Source organism: Copadichromis virginalis, linkage group LG1, assembly GCF_057382275.1.
Source record: "Copadichromis virginalis isolate Kocher_CV1m ecotype Utaka linkage group LG1, C_Virginalis_male_GT1.1, whole genome shotgun sequence".
NCBI lineage: Eukaryota > Metazoa > Chordata > Actinopteri > Cichliformes > Cichlidae > Copadichromis > Copadichromis virginalis.
In genome coordinates, this window is record NC_140618.1 from 13,091,207 (window position 1) to 13,111,773 (window position 20,567).

The 20,567-nt window shown below is 38.8% G+C and overlaps 3 protein-coding genes across 3 annotated transcripts; 1 reads left to right on the top strand and 2 right to left on the bottom strand.

Moving 5' to 3' along the window:
- Positions 1–1,855: 1,855 nt before the first annotated feature.
- Positions 1,856–5,778, bottom strand: LOC146718427 (isocitrate dehydrogenase [NADP], mitochondrial-like). The gene is made up of 11 exons (XM_085451376.1): positions 5,498–5,778; positions 4,660–4,751; positions 4,361–4,526; positions 4,058–4,218; positions 3,819–3,962; positions 3,553–3,689; positions 3,088–3,239; positions 2,840–2,952; positions 2,640–2,737; positions 2,451–2,543; positions 1,856–2,340 (listed from the first exon to the last, which is right to left on the bottom strand). Exons 1-11 carry the CDS (start codon positions 5,616–5,618, stop codon positions 2,256–2,258), a joined length of 1,362 nt encoding a protein of 453 aa, XP_085307502.1. The 5' UTR covers positions 5,619–5,778; the 3' UTR covers positions 1,856–2,255.
- Positions 5,779–7,531: 1,753 nt separating this feature from the next.
- Positions 7,532–10,124, bottom strand: tmed3 (transmembrane p24 trafficking protein 3). The gene is made up of 3 exons (XM_085451406.1): positions 9,870–10,124; positions 9,244–9,489; positions 7,532–8,357 (listed from the first exon to the last, which is right to left on the bottom strand). The coding sequence occupies exons 1-3, from the start codon at positions 10,017–10,019 to the stop codon at positions 8,124–8,126; spliced, it is 630 nt and encodes a 209-aa protein (XP_085307532.1). The 5' UTR covers positions 10,020–10,124; the 3' UTR covers positions 7,532–8,123.
- A 1,229-nt stretch (positions 10,125–11,353) lies between these two features.
- On the top strand, positions 11,354–16,858 carry LOC146718429 (retinol dehydrogenase 13). Its single transcript, XM_085451391.1, has 7 exons — positions 11,354–11,606; positions 11,895–12,035; positions 13,902–14,093; positions 15,609–15,770; positions 15,846–15,962; positions 16,131–16,335; positions 16,535–16,858. Exons 1-7 carry the CDS (start codon positions 11,531–11,533, stop codon positions 16,629–16,631), a joined length of 990 nt encoding a protein of 329 aa, XP_085307517.1. The 5' UTR covers positions 11,354–11,530; the 3' UTR covers positions 16,632–16,858.
- Positions 16,859–20,567: the final 3,709 nt, after the last annotated feature.

Below are 20,567 nucleotides of genomic sequence, written 5' to 3' on the forward strand. Positions count from 1 at the left end.
TCAAATACGAGTTGCAGTTTGAGCAGAGAATCAGCAGTTTGGGTTTTTATTTGTTGTTTGTAGTTTCAGCACTCTTAAATCCAGGGCTGGGTCCACTTTACTTTTAATTCAATTTATTCAGAAATATTTTCCCCATCATGGGGAAAGTAGCATGAAAAACAAGAGATGACACAAACCGAACCTGTGAATTTAAAAGATGAAAATAAATTATTTGGAAGTCGTGCTTGCTTAGATTTTGAAATGATTGAATTAAAAGTGGACTGACACTGGTCCTGCCACTCAGAAATTCTGTTTAGGGGAAGATGGATAACTCCCCCTGTCCTGCCATGCAGGTCAGCCTTGATATGCACACTAAGCCAGAGGAATGGTCTACTAGTTCTTTTTTTGAGATGAGAAATATTAAACTGAGACCTCATGGAAATTGACCATGAATTATTTAATAAAGGTTCTCTAGTTTAAGTGATGAAGACTGGTGTTTTAATCCATCACTATCTGGGGGATAATCCTTATGATCTTTTAGAGATACACCCACTTTGTGTACGACCTCAAATTTGACATTGTTTTATCATTATATCTCCAACATTTAGTTGGATTGCCACGAAAGTTGGTACGCGATACATTTTGGGTCAATATTACTGTGATTTGTTGCTGAAGAACAAGCACATTTGAATATTGATGGAGCATTTTAATTTTCTTGGTCTGCTGCATGGATGCTTTTGGCTTGGGACCAGAGAGCACATTTTGGGTTAAACCTGAGGTCTTTAACTCCCAGTAGAGCTTATGGACTGGTCAGCTGCTTCATGGGTGCTTTAAACTTCCATAAGAGCAAGATTGATCAATTTTGCTCAGAGATATAGCTCTTTTATTGCTGACGATAAAGTTAAGTTTTGGTTTTTTTTAAGACTTTCAATGGGAAGTTTTAAAGAGAAGTGAGATTAATCTAAATGTCAATAATCAAGAATTGTGTTCATTTTCTTTCTTTCTGCCTTGTAACAATTGGGGTAGAAAGAGCAAGAATCTACCATATTTTCTGAATAGTGTTTAGATCTGTTAATGTCTGACAACACTTTAAATACCAAAAATATTTTTGAATATGTCTGAATGCTCATGTTTCTTTAAATGTAGCAGTTTTAGATGAACAACCAGGCCTGGGATAAATCATTTCCTTCCTTAGGGATACATATAGATTCTTATACAGGATGAAAAGAGCAATGGTGAACAGAAAGGAGGACAACCATGGCTGGGAGGTTAATTCAGGTAATGTGATTGGCGGTCTACCTGACATGAAATTGGACATGGAATTTTCCACTGCAGCAAACCTCAATTATTCTGTATTACAAACAGGAACAAACGCTAAACGCAGTCTGCAGGTGCACTTTAGCCAAGGATCAGTTTAAGATTGGAACAGTGAACCAGTTAACCCAGTTTTCTTTTCCTTAAAGAAATATTCATAATAAGCAGCAACATAATGCATAGACGTTACAGCAACCGACTGGATGACTGTGACCATGTCGACATCTGCTGGTCATACACCGTGGCTGCCAGCACAGCTAAAAGCTTTGCCAAAACTCCCATCAGGCTTGGCCCCCTGCTGGTACAACACTACTCGGCATTATGCACTGCGGGGTGCATATGATGGCTACAAAATGAGCATACAGCACCGCATGAATGCACTGCTGGACAGGAGCTCATGAGCAAGTGCATGAAATTAAAATGTGCAATAGAAATGCATGTGGTGGCTTTTCCTCAAATGATTCTGTACAGTCTGTGCTGAGAAGTGTTTTTTTTTCTGTCCCAGGATAAAAGCACCGGCCTGACAAATGAACATGAAAAAGGCAACTCCGCACACACGAAGTGTAATTAAATGACAATTTCTTTTTATAGTCATGCTGATTAAGTACAATGTGACGTTAACATAATGATATCCAAATTTTGCTATTCCCTGAAGGTATGCTCTAATTTAATGAGAAAGCCTGAAACATCTTTAAACTGTCCATAATAAATGAATATTACCATTAATAATTAATTATAAAATTTACTAATTTGTACAAATGTGGCAATAGGAAAAGGCAAACAAAACAAATATACAAATTTTAAATAAAGGCATGTATTGCGGAGCAGCTTCAAAACTGGATACAAAGATTCATACAAACAAGAGGGTAAAATGTTATTTTATACAAATCTAGAAACAGTTTTTGCCTGTTTTTTTTTTTGCTACATTAACAAAAATCTTCATATTGTCTTCTAAATGTTATTCAGTTGCCGAGAGCTTTATCGAGGTTGGTCTTTATGGCATCAAGGAAGTCTGTCGTGTTGACATAGTGTTCATTTAGCTTGCAGCTACAATGGAGAGGGTAGAGAGTGATTAGTTGACATAAAGTGTGTATTTATGTCTAAATATTAGAAAAAAAATTCTACAATATGAATTATAAATGAAAATGTGATCTCACTTGGCCAAGCCATGGATGCAACCTGCAAGATCCTTGGTCATTATACCATTTTCCACCGTATCCACGCAGACTTTTTCCAAAGTTTGGCAGAACCTGGAATTTGTAGTGCAATAGCAGTTAAAATGATATAAAACTGTATAAATATATAATATATGTCAAATGAGTAGATGACACTAATAAGATATGTACTTTATCAAATCAGGATTCTCATCCAGTTTGCCTCTGTGCTCCAGCCCTCTGGTCCAAGCAAATATGCTTGCGATGGGGTTGGTACTGGTTGGTTTTCCCTGTAGAGCAATGTTAGCATTGGTCATTTAACTCCCTGTAACCCATAACCTAACATATAGTCAAAGCTCTGAGTCTTTTCAGATTGATTCAGTGGCCCTTACTATCTGGTGTTCACGGTAGTGCCTGGTGACAGTGCCATGTGCGGCCTCAGCCTCGATGGTTTTACCGTCGGGACACACAAGCACTGATGTCATGAGACCCAGAGAACCAAAGCCTGGTACAAACAGAAACATGGAATTAGAAGGAAATCACATCAGCATGAAATCACGAAAACATGAACATCACGTCCAAATAATGCAACATTGGGAGCTCTGCAAACATACTCATTATCTAACCGTAGTCTACTTACCCTGAGCCAGAATGTCTGACTGCACATCTCCATCATAATTCTTGCAAGCCCAAACAAATCCTCCAGAGGACTTCAGGACCTGGGCCACCATGTCGTCAATGAGACGGTGCTCATACCAGATCTTCAGCTTGTCAAACTGCGGCTTGTAGTTTCTAAAGGAAAACAAAGAAATTCAGTGGCTTTGTAGATGTTAAACAACCAATAATAAAACATTTTGATGGCTCAGTGAATAATGTTTTCCTCTAGCATCAGAAACAGCACCAGGTCTAATACTCTACTGCTGTGTGTCTTACCCCAGCTGGTTACCCCAGCGACATGTACTGCACATTTCAGCTTATGGCCATGATGAATCTGATGAATGGCACAAGCTGAAACATGGGGGTTTCAATGAAATTAAGAACCTCCAAAGCAGGTGTAGCTTTCTCAGATACCTCTGCTCTGCTCTCTTTTTAATGTACATCTTACTTCTCAAAGATGTCCTGGAAGATGTCTTTAAAGCGGCCATCGTAGGCCTTGAGGATCGTGTTCTTGGTGCTCATGTATAGGGGCCACTTCTTCTGGATGGCATACTGGAAGCAGCTGTGAGCAAATCCACTGATGGACTGAGCAAAGAAAACATAGCACTTGCTTGATCAATAGCATCATAGAACATTAAATTAAAAACAAGGAGAGTACCCCAAAGTATCTTATCTTTCTCATGTAACCAAACCTATAAAGAAAGTTACTATTACCTCATCCGTGTTGTACATCCCCATCCCACAACCTCCTGCTGGGAAGTCATACACCTCCCACTCCTGCTTTGTGCTTCCATCAGCTGGGGTAAAAACAATCTTAAACTTGCCAGGCTGGTTAATGACAAAGTCTGTGGCCCTGTACTGTAAGACAGTCAGACACTGGTATGTGAGTCTGCACTGCTTTAAGTCTGGACAGAAAGAGAAGATGCACATTTGTCTTGTTGTTTTTTGTTTACCTGATCTCCAAAAGCATGCCTGCCAATTGTTATGGGTTGTGTCCATCCAGGAACAAGACGGGGAATGTTTTTGCAAAGGATTGGCTCACGGAAAACTGTGCCGCCTAAGATGTTCCTGATGGTCCCGTTGGGACTCTTCCACATCTTCTTTAGTTTAAACTCTGAGGAGAAAATATAATAAACACATATAATAAGCACAAGAAGGTATTAATTTGTGTAAATATAATATAATTAAAATGCACTCAAATGCCTCTAATTCTAATGAATCTGTACAAAGTTAAAACAAGTCTGAGTCTAACTTACCCTCAACTCTGGCCTCATCAGGGGTGATGGTGGCACATTTGACAGCCACGTTGTATTTCATAGTCGCCAGAGCAGAATCTATGGTGACCTGGTCATTCGTCTGGTCTCTGTAGGGCAGACCCAGGTCGAAATACTTCAGCTCAACATCCACATTGGGCAGGATGAGCTGTGCAAGATGTCAATGTGTAAATTGCCTGAGGATAATTTGGCACAGAAACCACAAAAATGCATACATGCAGAGTTACGAGGAAACATTTTGATTCCTTGACACGTCAAGTGTCACCTAGTGTTTGATTTACCTTCTCTTTAATGAACCCCCATATGATGCGAGTCATCTCATCACCATCCATTTCCACGACTGGCTGGTCCACTTTGATACGTTTTGTTGCATCTAAAAAAAAAAAAAAAAAAAAGTTACATTACTGTTGTATTAAAGCCGTAAGAGTCTGAAAATGACAGGGGAAACGAAAGGTTAAGTTTGCACACTTGTGTAAATAAAAGGTAAAATTGTTTTCGATGTTAGGAGTTTATTCACAGCTTTGTATTATACTTCTTAATTGACTCCAAGTCTTCCAATTCGTGTCACTTTCGGGGAGCCAGCCATTGAGCTCTGAATATCTCTGAGCCGACTATCTAGCCGACACCTGCATATCATTTTTACATTCCTGGCAGCTGGGTTTCACTGAGGCAGTGACCTTCGGATTATAAGAGTGCTCCGATATCATTTATTACCTGTCAAGCCCTTTTTGTACCTGACAACATGTGGACTAAAGTAGCAAAGCAGGCTGGCACCAAACTTACTTACATACATTATTTCTCCTTTTTATTCTTTTCACGTTAGAATACAAACTCTTTAGATTTTATTCAGCATGACCACACTGGCTTTTCTTTATGTTATTACCTTATTTATTTGTCATTTTGTAAAAATGAAACACCTCTGAATCACTTTTTGTGTAATCTTACAATGTATGACTCACCCATGGATACTTGCCAAACAGCAACAACGACTCACCTGTTTCTATCATTTCCAGTCACTCGCTATAACTTATGACTCTGCCACACTGTGCATCTAATGTAACCACATTAATGTTATGAGCAGTTCATTCTGAGTCATTGTGTTGTCGACGGTAAACTTACAGTTTCTCTGTTGCAGTCTGTGATGGCAGACGGCGGCCGGTGAGACCACTGCGGGGTTTTGCGACAGCGCAGCGGCGGCACTCCTCGACACCGTAGTCAGAGCTTTAAGGTATCCCGCCATGTATACTAGTGGTTACTTAGGGTCAGCAACTGGTCCACTGGGACTATAGCTTCTTCCTAATGAATGGACGTAAGGCCTGTAGAACCCGCTAAACTGATGACGCTGGACGTCGGCGCTAATAACTTCCACCCACGTCAGCTTGGAGAAAGACCGCTTCGCCCCGATTGGCCAGTGGAGCCGGCACAGGTTCAAGTTCACTTCAACTCTTCTTCCTATTTCATTTGAAACACAGTAGTAGAATGCAGTATACACGCTCCATGTGTATGTAATGTGGGGGTTTTCCACATTAAAAGCCCCAACGTAATCCGCATAAACAGCTAATGTACAGTGTAAACATCTGTCTTCTAATTTCTTTGAATGCAGAACTTCTTTAAAGAATAATAATGACAAAGAACTTAGAAAAAATAGAAGAAAAAAAACAAAACATAGTAAATATAAAAAGATAAATAATATAAATTTGTTCCAGGTTAAAAATTCATCTGCTAGATACTAAGAAGTGGTTTCTCTGTGTTTTAGATTTATTCACTATCAAACTACTGTTGATGTCTCTGTGAAGGTTCTCAGTCATCCAGGTCATCGTAGTCTAAGGAGCTTGGAAAGAAAAGCGTCTGTGATTAGGTAGAGGATCATTAGGGGGTCCATTGTCCCTCTTGGGGGGATACTCCCACAGGGCTTAACTCTGGGACTCTCCAGCATGTGACCTTAGAACTGAAGAAGCTTCTCTGATGAGAGGTGAAACGTCTTCAAACAACTTAAAGAAGTCCAGACACTGTTCTTTTCCAAGCTCCTTAGACTACTGTTGATACCACAAATGCTCCTAAATTTTAAAGTAATCACTAACAAACTTTAAAAAAAAAAACCCCAGGGAGATCAAGTGTCTCTGTAATGCCTCTGGCAACTTTTTACTGAGTTTGAATCCACTTCAAACTACAATCAAACTACTTGGATTCACTGCAAATAATTGTCCTCAGTGATCACCTTTATTACATGCTTAAACACTTCTTTCCTGATGTTACTGCCCCCCAACATCGGCTGCCCAATAAAAAGAGTATGAGGGCTCACTGACTGATTTGATAAGTTTGAAAAATTATGTAAATCATATGTTATGTCTTCTGACTTATTTTCGCAGTAACTTCCACAGGAATCCCCTGTGTGCCAAAGAGCACACAGGGGATTTGACATTATAGCCAAACACCCTACAGAGACACCTTGTGTTGGGTTTTCCTTTAATTTGCCACATTTCTATATAGCATTATGCACAGTGAAAGTCAAATGTTCAAGTCAAGCTGCAATAAGCAAAATACATTTTTAATGTGGCAGGACATTAGGATTAGAGTTTCCAATGGAGCTTCTTGAAAACATGGAGACCTAAAGTATTAAAGACTGTTAGAATAGCTTTAAGTACAATCTATAGTTTCCTTAATCTCTAAATTTTTAAAATTAAATAACATCGCGTATCATTGGATTTGAAAAAATATCACAACACTCGGTGCCAAACTTTAATTTGACAATGTCTAAAAACTTTCTGGCATGATTACTCTCATAATTGGCTGAAAGTAACCCTCTTTCAGGTTAATGAAGATGTTTCACCTCTCATCTGAAAATGCTCTGGTCAGAACTGAAGAAGCCTCTAAGATGAGAGGTGAGAAACAAGAACCCAAAAAAGACATCCAGTTACCTTCGACTCAAGTGCTTGAGACTATCATGACCTGGATGACTGAGAACCTACACAGCCGTATTTTTAAAAAAAATAATAATAATTTGTCTTCAAATCGAATTGAAATGTCAAAGAAACTATTTGTGCAAAAAATGATATCTGGTTGATGCTTGGTGACTTTCCAGTGAAGAAAATGTAAAACATATAAATGAGAATCCAAAACAACAAACAAACAAAAAAACAGTAGTTGCGTGTATATGTATAAGGTTATATGTATTTAAATTAAAACAGTAAACTTCAACTTGGTTGGCATGAGGAAAAAACAAATGCCTAAGCCACTCCGTATGAAACAGACAAGACATGAGAGAAACGGAGCTCTCATAGCTCATAATGATTTTGCACACATAAATTAAGGTAACAATACATATAACAGATGTTATACAACAAATAAAACTCAAATTTAAACACAATTCCTCTTTGGTTTTTATGTGTGATACTACTACAGATGACAGAAATCCACAAAGCTGCTTTTATAAGTGAAACTAGGCTACTTAATAGGCAGATCAAAATAAACATGCCATCTCGTCCACCTCTATAAAAATAAAGTCTCTAAAGGCTGAAAGATGTCAACTGCATTTTAAACACAGACGTGAGTGGGGTTTCTTTTCAGTAGAAAGTTGTTGAATGAAAACAACTTGTGTAAAACCTGAATTCAAGTTTTGCCCGACAGGAATGTGAAAACTCCTTGATCTATCCATTTACCATTGGCTTTGATGAAAATACTAACAATATGTGTTCACATTAGCAAGCTTCCACTTGAGTTTCTTATGGCACACTGAGACCTTGGTTTAAGTGGTAGCTGCCACAGAGCCTTTCTTGTCAGAGAAGAAGCTCTTAAGCATCATGACTTGACCGATGCCGATGACAAACAACAGGACGGTTTCTCCGATGGACCAGTAGGTGACGCGCTCCAGCAGGTGCTCTGCTTTTGTGCGATCCTGCGCCTCTCTCAGCCTGTACCATGTCTGCGAGTCAGCCACCACCTTCAGGATCTCATGAATGGCGACGCAAGACGACTCCAACTGATAACAGAAAGATTAATGGAAATTCATCAATATGTACAGTAGAAGGTGGATCGCACAGATCAGAGTCACATAAACTCACTATACATTTGACCCTAGAGGTCTCAGTACTTGAATTAAAGAGTAGTAACACTATGCTATCCTATAGTCTGATATGAAATGCACAGTCACAACTCTTAACAATAAACACTCAACCTCTTTATTTATTTTATATAGAATTTTATATTTATTTTACTTTATTATATTTAAGATATCTGTTATGTCATACTATATTCTACTGACCTACATACCATTCTACTTATTTAGGTTATTTTTGATACATTTCTTGAGATTAACAACAAATGCTGGTTTTAAGTTGCATCAAAGGAATTTCCAAACTCTTTTGAGAAATAAAGTATGGCTTATCAGATGTTACACTCTGTGTTTTGAGAAGCAGCAATGCTGTCAAACTGTTGACATTTCCTCTTTTGGGTGATCTGTGTAATTCCAGGAACGGAGAGTGCATTTAAATACAATATTTCCTTGTGAGCTTAATGTGAATAACTCTTGCACCACCTTGTGGACATTATATAAACACCTTTAAAGCAGCAAAAATACTATACCAATTTTAGATTACTTGTTATCACCTTACTAAGCATAACTGATATGTCTGTACTCATTTTTCATGTCAAAATACATCCTGTTTTTTCTGATTCAAATCATGATACAAACGTCTGTGATATGACATTGCAGTTCTGTCTTCTCAAGGCATGCTTGTCTAATTGAAGGCAGCAATGTTTAAACAGTGATAAGGTAATAAATTAGCTATCAAGTAATCCAGCATGTTCTTAAAAACAAACAAACAAACTGCACCTGACACACTGAAAGCACCGTGTTCATTACTGACCTGAGTCAGAGCTGTGGTTCTTTTCATGCTGTCCAGAATGGGTTCCTCATTCCCGTGGCGGAAGTCCAGATACACTACTTTGTGTGTAAAAGTGGAGAATTCATTGCTGAAGCAAACCTTGTAGACTCCCTTCATAGTTGTGGTGTGAGAGAAGCTGTCATACTGCTTCTTCTTCTCATTATACAAGGCATTGTCATGAGGATCTGTGACGAAGCAGTCCACATCATAGTTGCCCCCTGAAATAACCTAAGAGAAAATAAAACATATATAGAAGGAAAGAAAGTTGCAACGTTGCGTCGCTGTTAAATATATTGAAGTTATTGGATGTGGCTGTGTGTGTGTGTGCCAGCTGTTCCTCTGGGAATTATTGGGCTTCTCTTTAAAAGTCTTTATCTTGAAACGGAAAATAATCTGAGATAACATATGTTTTCAATTGATTGAAAAAAAACGGAGCCAAATTTAAGTAAATCAAAATATGCATTCTGCACTATTTTACGATTAATAGACAATTATAAATTTGTTCTTGATTTCTGGAAGCCGGAGAAAAAAACTTCAGCCTAAAAATTAGTCTGACAGCATCTGCTAAGTGCACACACTGACGTGATGGAGCTCTCAGAGGAACTTACTTGAAAGTCTATGTCAAACTTCACGTCTTTCTCCAGCTCCTCGTAGAAACACTGCTTGTCATTGTCAGGCAGTTCAAATGTGATCTCAGTCCCAGACACCACACATGCACCACACAACAGCAGCAAACAGGTGAGTGACAAATACAACATCGCGACAACAAAGAGAAGGTGCAGGCAGACAGACTATTCTTCACTATTCAACAATGATGTTAACAGTTTGTAGTTCTGACGTGGCGCGAGCATGAAGAACTTCCGGGACACTGTTGTTTAGTTTTTTTATTTGAAAAAAAAAAAAAAAATCCAACTTCTTCCAAACGTAATATAAAGACAGACAAGACCCAATTTAAGCTTTTAACGCAATTTAAAATATTTTAACACAAGTTTAGACCCACAAAGCGAAGAAATACGCTTAACCAGCTGTACAGAGATTTTAACCAATAACAGAGCATTACAACAGGTTTCCCCCTTTCAAAATAAGGGCACGGGATTAACAAAAGAAGCTGGAAACGAACAGACAAACGAATTTTAATAAATAAGGGAAGTCAAGTGAATTTTGAGTTCCAAAGTAGATTAATTTGCATGCAAAATTATTACTATATATTATTACTTGCACCAGTAAAGGTTTTTAGTAAAATTATATTTTCATGGCACAAATGTACTTAATCAGTAGTTAAATCATTCACTAATGTTCAAAGGTTCTAAGATGACTACCAGTTTAATTTCATCTGTTTCTACTAATGACAGTGTTACGTCAAATTATTAATTAAAATTGTATAAATCTGTTTTACATGGTGTTTTAATTTGAAAATCCCTGTGAGAGATGTCTGACGAGGCAAGCAGTATTTCTATACCTTATGCTATAGTGGGAGTAACTCACTGCAAACAGATGCTCATAATTCAGTACACGGTGTATCCTGAGCACATAATAGTACTATTACTACCATTACAAACAAACAAACAAAAATAAATCATAACAAAGTAATACACAACCAAGGTTCTACTTTGCAATGCATATTTAAAAATGTATTTTACCTGACATTTAGAGCATGCCTGCACAAGCTGAATGGCTGCTTTAAGTAAACTCTTTAGTACATGAGTCAGCAAGCTGCCGCATTACGCCCTATTGTCTCTTGATGGGTGTGTTTTGCGTGGCATTCTATTACACAAGCACGCTGCACAGAACTCCTATGGTCTGATCTTTGATATATATTACCAGATACATTTCCCCACAATGCCAAAACAAATATTCACTGTACTTGAAAGCTTAAACAAACCCCAAACCAAAACCAAATAACACACAACCAACAAAAACAAACAAAAAAAACAAACAAACAAGTATGTCGTACATGACAGCAAGGAAATACACATATTTAAACCAATGACTGTTTTCTACAGTCATTGATTTAAATCATTGATTTAAACCAATGATTGATTTAAACGGAAGCTTATTCTGAAAAATCTCCTTTAAGTTCCACCACGCCCTCCACTTCCGGCTAGTTTATCGTTACAAATACGAAACGGGAAAACACGTATTTGTCGTTTTCGCCGTTGTTTGTGGTAGCTGACGTAAAGTTCCTTCCACAAAAACAGATCGTTAACTGCAAGTCTGCAGCAATATTAAAATTTCAGCTTCTTATATAAGTTCCAGAATTGCTTAAACAATGCAAAACTACGCAGAGGCTGTTAAGGACTTCAGCGAGAGACATGCAACTTGCCTCACGGTTGTCTTTGTTGCAGGTAAGCCTAATTCTTTATTAAATGCATACTGTTTAAGCTTTGTTAACTTGCACATTTAGTAGGATTTCTGATACGGTAATGAAAGGAGATCAGGTAAGCACTTTGTTCTGTCATGACAGATTATTGCTGTTGCTCGTAGGTGTGAAATTGTAGAAATATATAACAGTATGTAGCTGCTTGATTTAGCTTAGAATAAACATAAGAGTAAAAGGTAGTAAAAGGTCGAATGGAAAGTCTTCGGAACATTCTCTTACACCCTGTTCATAGCATAAATATCTTTTTTGTCAGGGGTAGGCGTGCTGGCCTTCCGCAGATGGATGGCAGGAGGAGTGTGTCGGAGCAAGGCCAGGCTGGAAGGGAAAACGGTCCTCATCACTGGAGCCAACACTGGTATTGGGAAAGAGACAGCCCTGGACATGGCCCAGAGAGGTAAGACCCTCCATGTTTGTTTGTTAAAGAAAAGTACAGAAAAACAAAAACATATGCAAAGGCTGTGTCTCACGTCCTGTACCTGGGTGTAGGTCAGGGGTGTCAAATCCTCAGGGCCAGAATTGGTTTGACTTCTTTGGTGAAGGATGGCATAAATTTTAACCTTAACTCTAAACTGCATCATCATAGGTTTTGCAGCCTATGATGTCATGCTACACTAGAACAATGAATTAATTTATATACAGTTATATGACAGAAAAGTTCATATTTTTCAAAGTCTGCTCTAGAATTTTTATTTTTTTTAAGAGTGGGTCCACAGTAAGAAAACAAAGAAAACAGACAATTTTCTGTTATTTAACAAAAACCTTCTGCACAATGAGCTACCAGAAGTTTTTCTGTATTTTCGCAACTTATTTCAGTTTAAGCTGGATTTCTATTGTGTAGAAAAAAGACACACTGTTATAATTGCGCTACTTTTTCTCATATTAAAATAGCACCAGGATTAAATATGCAGATAAACATCTGTACAGTGTCAGACAGAGGAGATTCACTGGTCTAAACCACTTAAGTGGAATGTATGTGGCCCGTGGTGTAAAATGAGTTTGAAATCCTTGGTTTTTATATCAGCCGTCTGGAACCATGAATTCTGCTTTCCGGCCATCAATCTGTCCCTGAAGCTCAAGGTCACTTGGGTTATACAGCAGAGCAGTGATGCAGAACACATCAGAAAGTCTACTTCTGAATGGCTTCAAAAAATAAAGTAATAAAAAGATAAGGTTTTAGAGTGCCCTAGTCAAAATCCAGACTTAAATATGATTAATATAGTTTGACATTACCTTAAACACGCCATTCATGCACGAAAACGCTCCATATAAAATAAGAGTTTGCCCTTATATTTGGATATTGACTCCTAAGGCTGGAGAAACTGATCAGGAGGGCTAGCTCTGTGGGCGGCATGAAGCTGGACACTCTGGTGACAGTGGCAGAGAAAAGGACATTAAAGAAACTGATGGACATTATGGACAATGCCAGACATCCTCTGCACACGGCCATTAACAACCAGAAGAGTCTGTTCAGTGACAGGTTGCTTCTCCCAAAGACAAGAACTAACAGACTTAAAAACTCCTTTGTCCCACACGCCATCAGACTGTTTAACTCCTCCCTGGAGGGGAGAGGGAGGGGAAACAGGAGGACAAAGGAGGGGGGAACAACTAAGCTGTAGTGCCTCTGCACCTCACTGTGCAATACCTTTTGTGCAATACTTTTGTAAATAGTCAACGGTGCAATAGACTCAATACTTGAAATGTGCAATTCACTTGTATTTTTATTTTTATTCCTATTTATTCTATTTATCCCCTTCGTATATTTTATTTATATTGTCTCTGTATTTATATATATGTGTGTGTGTGTATAACTCTGTAACTTCTGTCGGTGCTGTGCTTTTTTGGAAATCGAATTTCCCAGAGGAACCCACCCGAGGGATTAATAAAGTTCTATCTAATCTAATCTCTAATCTAAGAGTTACTTAACTTAAAATTAATAGAAGGGTTTTGCTGACATTTTTATTTTATTTTTTACATTTTTTAAATTAAATGAAGCACTGCCAACAATGATTTAATTAAATCTCTATATAGTTGCGTAAAAAGAAACCATATCTACAGTCCTGTTTTGGACATTTGGTACTTAATGAAGAATATTATATAATAACCATTCAGTAACAACCAAGAAATGATAGAATATTAAATAAGTATCAATGACAGTAGGTAAAAATAAATCTGTAACCTCAACTAGTACTTTGGTTGCACATCCTCTGGTGTTTACATGTAAATATGAGTTGCTTTTGTATGTTTTTTCTTTTTCTCCAAGGGGCCAGAGTGATCCTGGCCTGCAGGGACATGACTAAAGCCCGTATTGCAGCAGATGAGATCCGTCAGAAGAGTGGGAATGGCAATGTGGTGGTAAAGAAGCTTGATCTGGCCTCACTACAGTCTGTCAGAGACTTAGCCAAAGATGTGGAAAAGAATGAGGAGCGCTTAGACATCCTCATTAACAATGCAGGTATTGCAGCAGTTCTACCTGTTTTTTTTAATGTCTCTGTAAAGCACTTTAAATCACCTTGCTGTTGAAATGTGCTACATAAATAAACTTGCCTTGCCTTACCTTAGTCCAGACCTTCCCAAAGTGTGGGGCCCGCCCCCTAGGGGGCGTGCAGAGCCATGGCAGGGGGGGCGTGGTATGAAAAGGAAAAAAATAAAATGCTTGGTCACTGCTATCATGGGGCGCCCACAGAAAAGCAAAGCAGGAGATGAAGCATAGCTGAATATGTTTCTAAACCAACTTCATTCTAAGCCAAAGGCTAGAAAATCTGGTGAAGCGTATCTGCCCTTTGGTTTCACCTGCACAAGTGTCGAGGTAGGTCTCCCCTGCAGAACTGGTTTTCCCTTCGTCGGGAGCAGCGCTGGGCTCTTCAAATCACGGACAAACAGTATCCCACATTCTTGATTTTTAGTTCACAAACACTTGTTGTAATGACTAACTACTCCTGACATTTTGTAGACGTTAGCTCTTTATACAGTAAAGTTACAGTGGGATACAAATAATATCAGGCTGATCCTGCCACGATTTGTCCCCCCGGTTCAAATCACGGACAAACAGTATCCTACAGCTGTTTATGTTTTTAAACCTATTTTGCACAGAGAGGCATTTTTTGAAAAATGTATTGATAGCAATGTTGAATATTATTACACAGGAAAAAAACAACTACAGTAAAATAATCACACCGCGACGCCTCTGTCTTTGTAAATGGAGGGACAGTAACTGCGTGTAAACCTGCAGATAGTCAGATTAACAGAAACAGTATTTTGTCTCTATCTGCCATTCTGCAATTCATCTCATGTAAACAATAACATGGCGCACAGCGTGACGTGAAAAAGGCACATACCTTTGACGTTGCGTGACGAACTCTGTATTCCTCGTCCACACGTAAACGCAAAAAAAGGTTTTTAAAAAATCTCAGCTTTCGGTGATTTGAAACGCCGTTTACGTGTGGACGAAACAGCTGCGTTTTCAAAAATACCCGTGTAGGTGCGGACGTAGCGTAAAAGAGTTAGTAGTTTATTTCATTACTACCTGTCATTTATTGCAGATTACTTGTATTTGCTTAATTGTTTACTAAATGTTTGAGGTGTGAAATAAACCGCAATGGAGCAAAATATGGGTGTGTGTGGTTGGAGGATGTGTTGGTAACATTTTTCATGTAAAACAAAGGGGGGCCCAGCAAAAAAAGTTTGGGAACCACTGCCTTAGTCAGTTAGTAGAAGTTAAATGTTGTCATCATTTTTATATTGTTAAGCACTTTGTGCAGCATCGGCTGTTTGAAATGTGCTATATAAATAAATTTGACCTTGATCTTTATGGGATCCTCATACAGATTTTTAGGAGGGTAGAATAAGTTATTTGGGGTTGAAAGATACTGACAGACACTGAGAAATTAGTTATTTGTATGTTTTTATTTTTTATAATTTTCTTGTTTTGTTTTGTTTTTTCAATTTTTTTTTCAATTTTTCTTTTTAGGTATTATGATGTGTCCTAAGTGGAAGACTGAAGACGGCTTTGAAATGCAATTTGGCGTCAACCACCTGGGACATTTTCTTCTCACCAACTGTCTCCTTGACCTGCTGAAGAAGTCAGCACCAAGTCGCATTGTGATCGTCTCCAGCCTGGCGCATGAGAGAGGTAAAATCTTGGTGCTAAAGTCAAACAACCAAAGATTTTTCTTTGTCACACCTGTTTAAAATAAATTTCTTGCAGGTCAGATACACTTTGATGACATTAACGTTGATAAAGACTACACCCCCCAGAAGAGCTACCGACAAAGCAAGCTGGCCAACGTTCTCTTTGGCAAAGAACTGGCTACAAGACTGAACGGTAGTGTGACAGGAGTTCAGACACATGTATAATATACAGTATGTTACAAATAACCATTTTACCTCTTGTTTTCTATCTTTGTATCTTGAGTTAATGAGCATTGTTACCATGATTTTTACACTAGTGCGGTGTTTGACGCACGCCTGTTTCTGATGGACCTCTCATTAGGCAGCGGTGTAACCGTCTACAGTCTTCATCCGGGGGTCATCCGCACAGAGTTAGGCCGCCATCTATTTAATTCATTTCCTATGTGGAAGATAATGCTAGCAAAGGTCTTCATGAAGTTGGTCAAAAATCCCTGGGAAGGAGCCCAGACCACCATCTACTGTGCTGTGGACGAGAGCCTGGCAAACTCCAGTGGCCTCTACTACAGGCAAGTACATCTGACTGGAGAAAAATGATGTTCTCACAGTAGAAAAAGAAATGCTCTTATCCTACCAATTAATTATTCTAATATTAACAGAGGCTGAGATAAACAACAATAGAGTAAAAGGTTTTTAATACAAGCAGTTTGCAACCACACTGTATGACACTCTTCATGATTTATCTCTTTTCTTCATTCCACCGTACAGCGACTGTGCTCCCAAAAAGCCAGCACCACAGGCCCTGAATGATGCTGCAGCCAAGAAGCTGTGGGACCTCAGTGCTTCCATGGTTGGTCTGTCTTAAGCACAGCAGCCTGCCATCCCTTTATCAGCCCTGCTGTTTTTTGGCATTTCAGCGACCCTGTTTATATGGGCAAATAAAGTGCTAATCTTTACAGCCTTGCCACATCACAATACACAATTTGATGTGCAATAAGATTTCTTTCCTGCTCAAATTTTATAGAGTTTGCAGAACCAGATTTTGCACTATTTACTCTACTCAGTATGCACTTATTAAAATCATTGGTGTTGCTTAGTCTTTATTTTATATATACTCTGTATACTTTGCATACTTTATCATTTACACAGGTACCCCAGTGTGTACCTGTGCATTACAGCTATATCATTATGAGAACAAGGCGATAATTACTTATTATTCTGCCATTTGGGCTTATTTTGACAGCATGTTCTCATATATAACATTTGCTTTTGTTCATGGCATTTAACAATTACTGACACATTGTGAAAGGATTTTGTTTATTTTTTTTGGTGTGGTTGATTTTCTATTGGGTAAACAAGAAAACCGAGAGGTAGAATGTGTTGAAGCAGGGCTGAACCAAAGGAAGTGACCTTAAGCGCTAGCAGCCGTGGGAAGATTGTTTTACTTGACAGGAGAGAGTTGTCTACCAGGTGTAGAGAGAGAGAGAGTAGATGCCTGAGGGGCAGAGAGCTAGTTGGATACACCCAGTACTATAAGTCCAAAACACTCGTCAACTCACTGAGAGCCCTCCTGTGTGTGTGTGTGTGCGTGCATTTACAAGAAAATTGTGATGTTGTGTACTTTTTGTTCTCTAAGTTGAGAGTTAACTTAAAGACTGAAGGTAACATAAATAAGTGTAAAGCAAGAAACCACCAGCTGTTAAAATCTTTTGGCAATAAATCTGGCGACAAGTGTCAACACGTGCAATGACTCAACACTTTCAATGCATTTATACATTTTCTTTTTTATTTATGGGAAGTTATGGCTGTAAAGTATCTGCAATATTTGAAGCTTGTAGGTCATACAAACCAAAAATTGCGCAGCCATTTATCAGCACATTTGGCAATGATGAAAACAGCGAATAAGACCCCATTCTGATATAAATGACTCTCTCGTTCATAGATTTTAAGAGTTAAAAGACGAGGAAAAGAAGCGGAAAATTCTCGGGTGTTTGGAGGGATCTGTCATTTGATACGAACAATTCAAACTGCTTTTTAAAAGTAAAAGTCACATTCCTTTGACCATCCTGAATATTTGAGTTTGCAAACTGTAAGACATCGCATACGTTTTTTTTCTGTATCAACGCCTTTAAACCCACACTTCTTTCTCCTATAGTTCTTATGCAGTATGATCCTTATGTCAGGCCCACTCAGCTGTAATTAAAGTGTAAAAATGTTTGTGGGTGTGAAAGTCATGTCAGTACGCTGGCACGCATCACATTCAAGTTACTCACCTAGTTTTTTTTTGTTTGTTTTTTTCACATTCAGCAGTTATGTCATTTTCCATGTACAGTCAATGGATTATGCTAGTCATGCTGTGTCATGTCAGGCTGAGACCCTGTTGCTTTCTAAACTTTGTGTCGTGGAAACCAAGCTTTCAGTATTGTAACTCAACTGTTCTTGTGTTAAGTCTTACAGCAGAGCCCCAAACACGCAAGTCTTTTTTTTTTTAATAAGTCACTCTAGACAGATCACAAATTTGCAAGGTTACATAAGTGTCATTGTAGATAGTTATACATTCGCACAAACCCCATTCCTTGTTTTAAAGCCACATTTTAAAACGTGAAACTCTATCCATTCTAACGACTCCCAACATGTTTAAAATGCAAACATAAATCAGAAAGCACAGAAACTAGCATTCAGCATGTTTCACCAGTAATAAACTCAATGACTGAATTACCCCACAGGCTCTGTGGCTCAGATGTTACCTCTTCAGTATCTGTAGGTAATGTCATGCACATGCCCTTATCAGTTCTCCGTCCAACGGATACAGAATCTATAGCTGGGCTGGAAAAGTGATAAGGAGATGTGAGTGACCACAGTACCAGAAAAGCATCTGTTTAATCTGTTAAACTATGACGAAGTACCTATTTCTTAGGACAAAATGACTCCAAAGAGTGTTGAAAGTTTGTGTAGTTTTCAAGTTGCATAAACCTGGCATCCATTTCCTCGAAATCCCGACCCTGAAGGTGGTGTTCTCGAGATTTGGAGCAGAAGATTTCTGATGTTTCACTCCCATTGTTGAGCCGTGGAGGAAGTCGGTCTGCCGAGGAAAAGAAGTCCCTCTCTGTCTTTCTTTACTTTGTCTGCCGGCTTCTCAGATCCTCACTCAGCAAAGGACTTGTTAAGTCTTAACCAGTCAAAGTGGGGTCCTGTAGCAGTGGCCTTTCACTGTTTGACTGCTGACAAACTTTAAAGGACACACCCCACTGATGAGTTTTATTTCAGCGCAGCCCCGCCTGGCTTGGAGGATTTCTAGTCTGCCATTGGTTCGTTTTCAGAACTTACCATACCTGCCCCCTGGCTCCTGAGGACAGAAGCCAAATAGTTCTTCCAATTGTCAATCATGGTCGATATCAGCCAGTGGGATGAGAGAGACCAAACTTGGTGGGTGTGTTTCCCACAGGTGTGGCTGAGAAACACATTCCAATATGTACATACCTGTCAGCTCCTCTGGTATTCAGCTGCTCCTAGAAAGTGAGACCTCTGTTGACCACTGGCTCTCCCCTTTCCTCCTCCTGGGGCCCATGCAGAGGTAGAAGGAAATAGCTCTCATTTCAGTTGCACACATAAGCAATTTTATATCCATGCTGTTTGTCTACTCAATTCTTTCTGTAAGTGTGCGCCACTTCCTTTAATATGATGGGATCCCATACGAGATGCCAATAGGAAAAAAAATTGCTTGGCTTATGCCTTGAAGGCTTTTTTCAGTATAAACACATGTGAGAAATATTTCAAAAGTGGTTTTTCAGTGGAGAAACAATATGGCATATCATGGTATATCAAGGCAGCTTTAGGTTCCTATGAACCAGACTATCCTGACATTTTTTATTATTATTAGTCCTTTATTTATCCAGGTAAAAAATTGAGATTAAAAATCTCATTTTCAAGAGAGACCTGGCATCATGGCAACAAAAGTCAAAATACACATACCACATAAGTATATAACATTTAAAACAAATACAATATCACATAACAACATGTGTAAAATATACAATAACCACCTTGATATGTGGTGTCAGCTAGCACACAGGTGTAGGTGCTGGCATGCACTATCCCTCCCCCAGCAAAGAACATCCTTTTGCTTCCTCTGGAGATCATAAAGGCTTGCTGAGAGTGTTTTTGGAGTGGAGATTTTTTGTTGTTTGCCCTTCTGGTATGCAGGTTCCCCTTGTTCCATAATCAAGCTCTCTCTCCTGCACCTCCTTTGAGAAAGGAGAAATGAAGGGACACAGAGTTTTTCTTCCTCTATGAGACCACAGAGGTAAACCATGTGGGCCTGAGGCAGGTGCAGGATTGCAGGTTTATAGCATTTGAGGGCCTAAAGCAGAGCAGCCTATGCCGCGACTACCTTTGGACGAGTCTGTGCATGCGTTGAGCTAAATCAGAGCAGTTATCGTGGCTACGGTTTACTGTCGCCAGTCATTATGCTCAAAGAGAACCTGCAGATTTCTCATCATTGCACTGTTTGCTGTTTTTACTAAAATCCTTTAACCCAGGAGCAACCCTGCTACCCACTTTGATGAAGATGATTCAATACATGGAAATATTAAAATCTCACAAAAAAGAGTTATAGTGATATTATCAATATATTCCCCCCAAAATTCTCATCTTTCTTTGAGTTATAAGGGAATTCTGTTTGCGCCATGTGCCAGCTGACTTCACGGGTTCTCAAGTTCACAGACACGATTCATACATACTGAAGTATGCTAATACAGTTATTTAAAAAAAACTACTCCACAGGTTAAACCAGTGTCCCTGA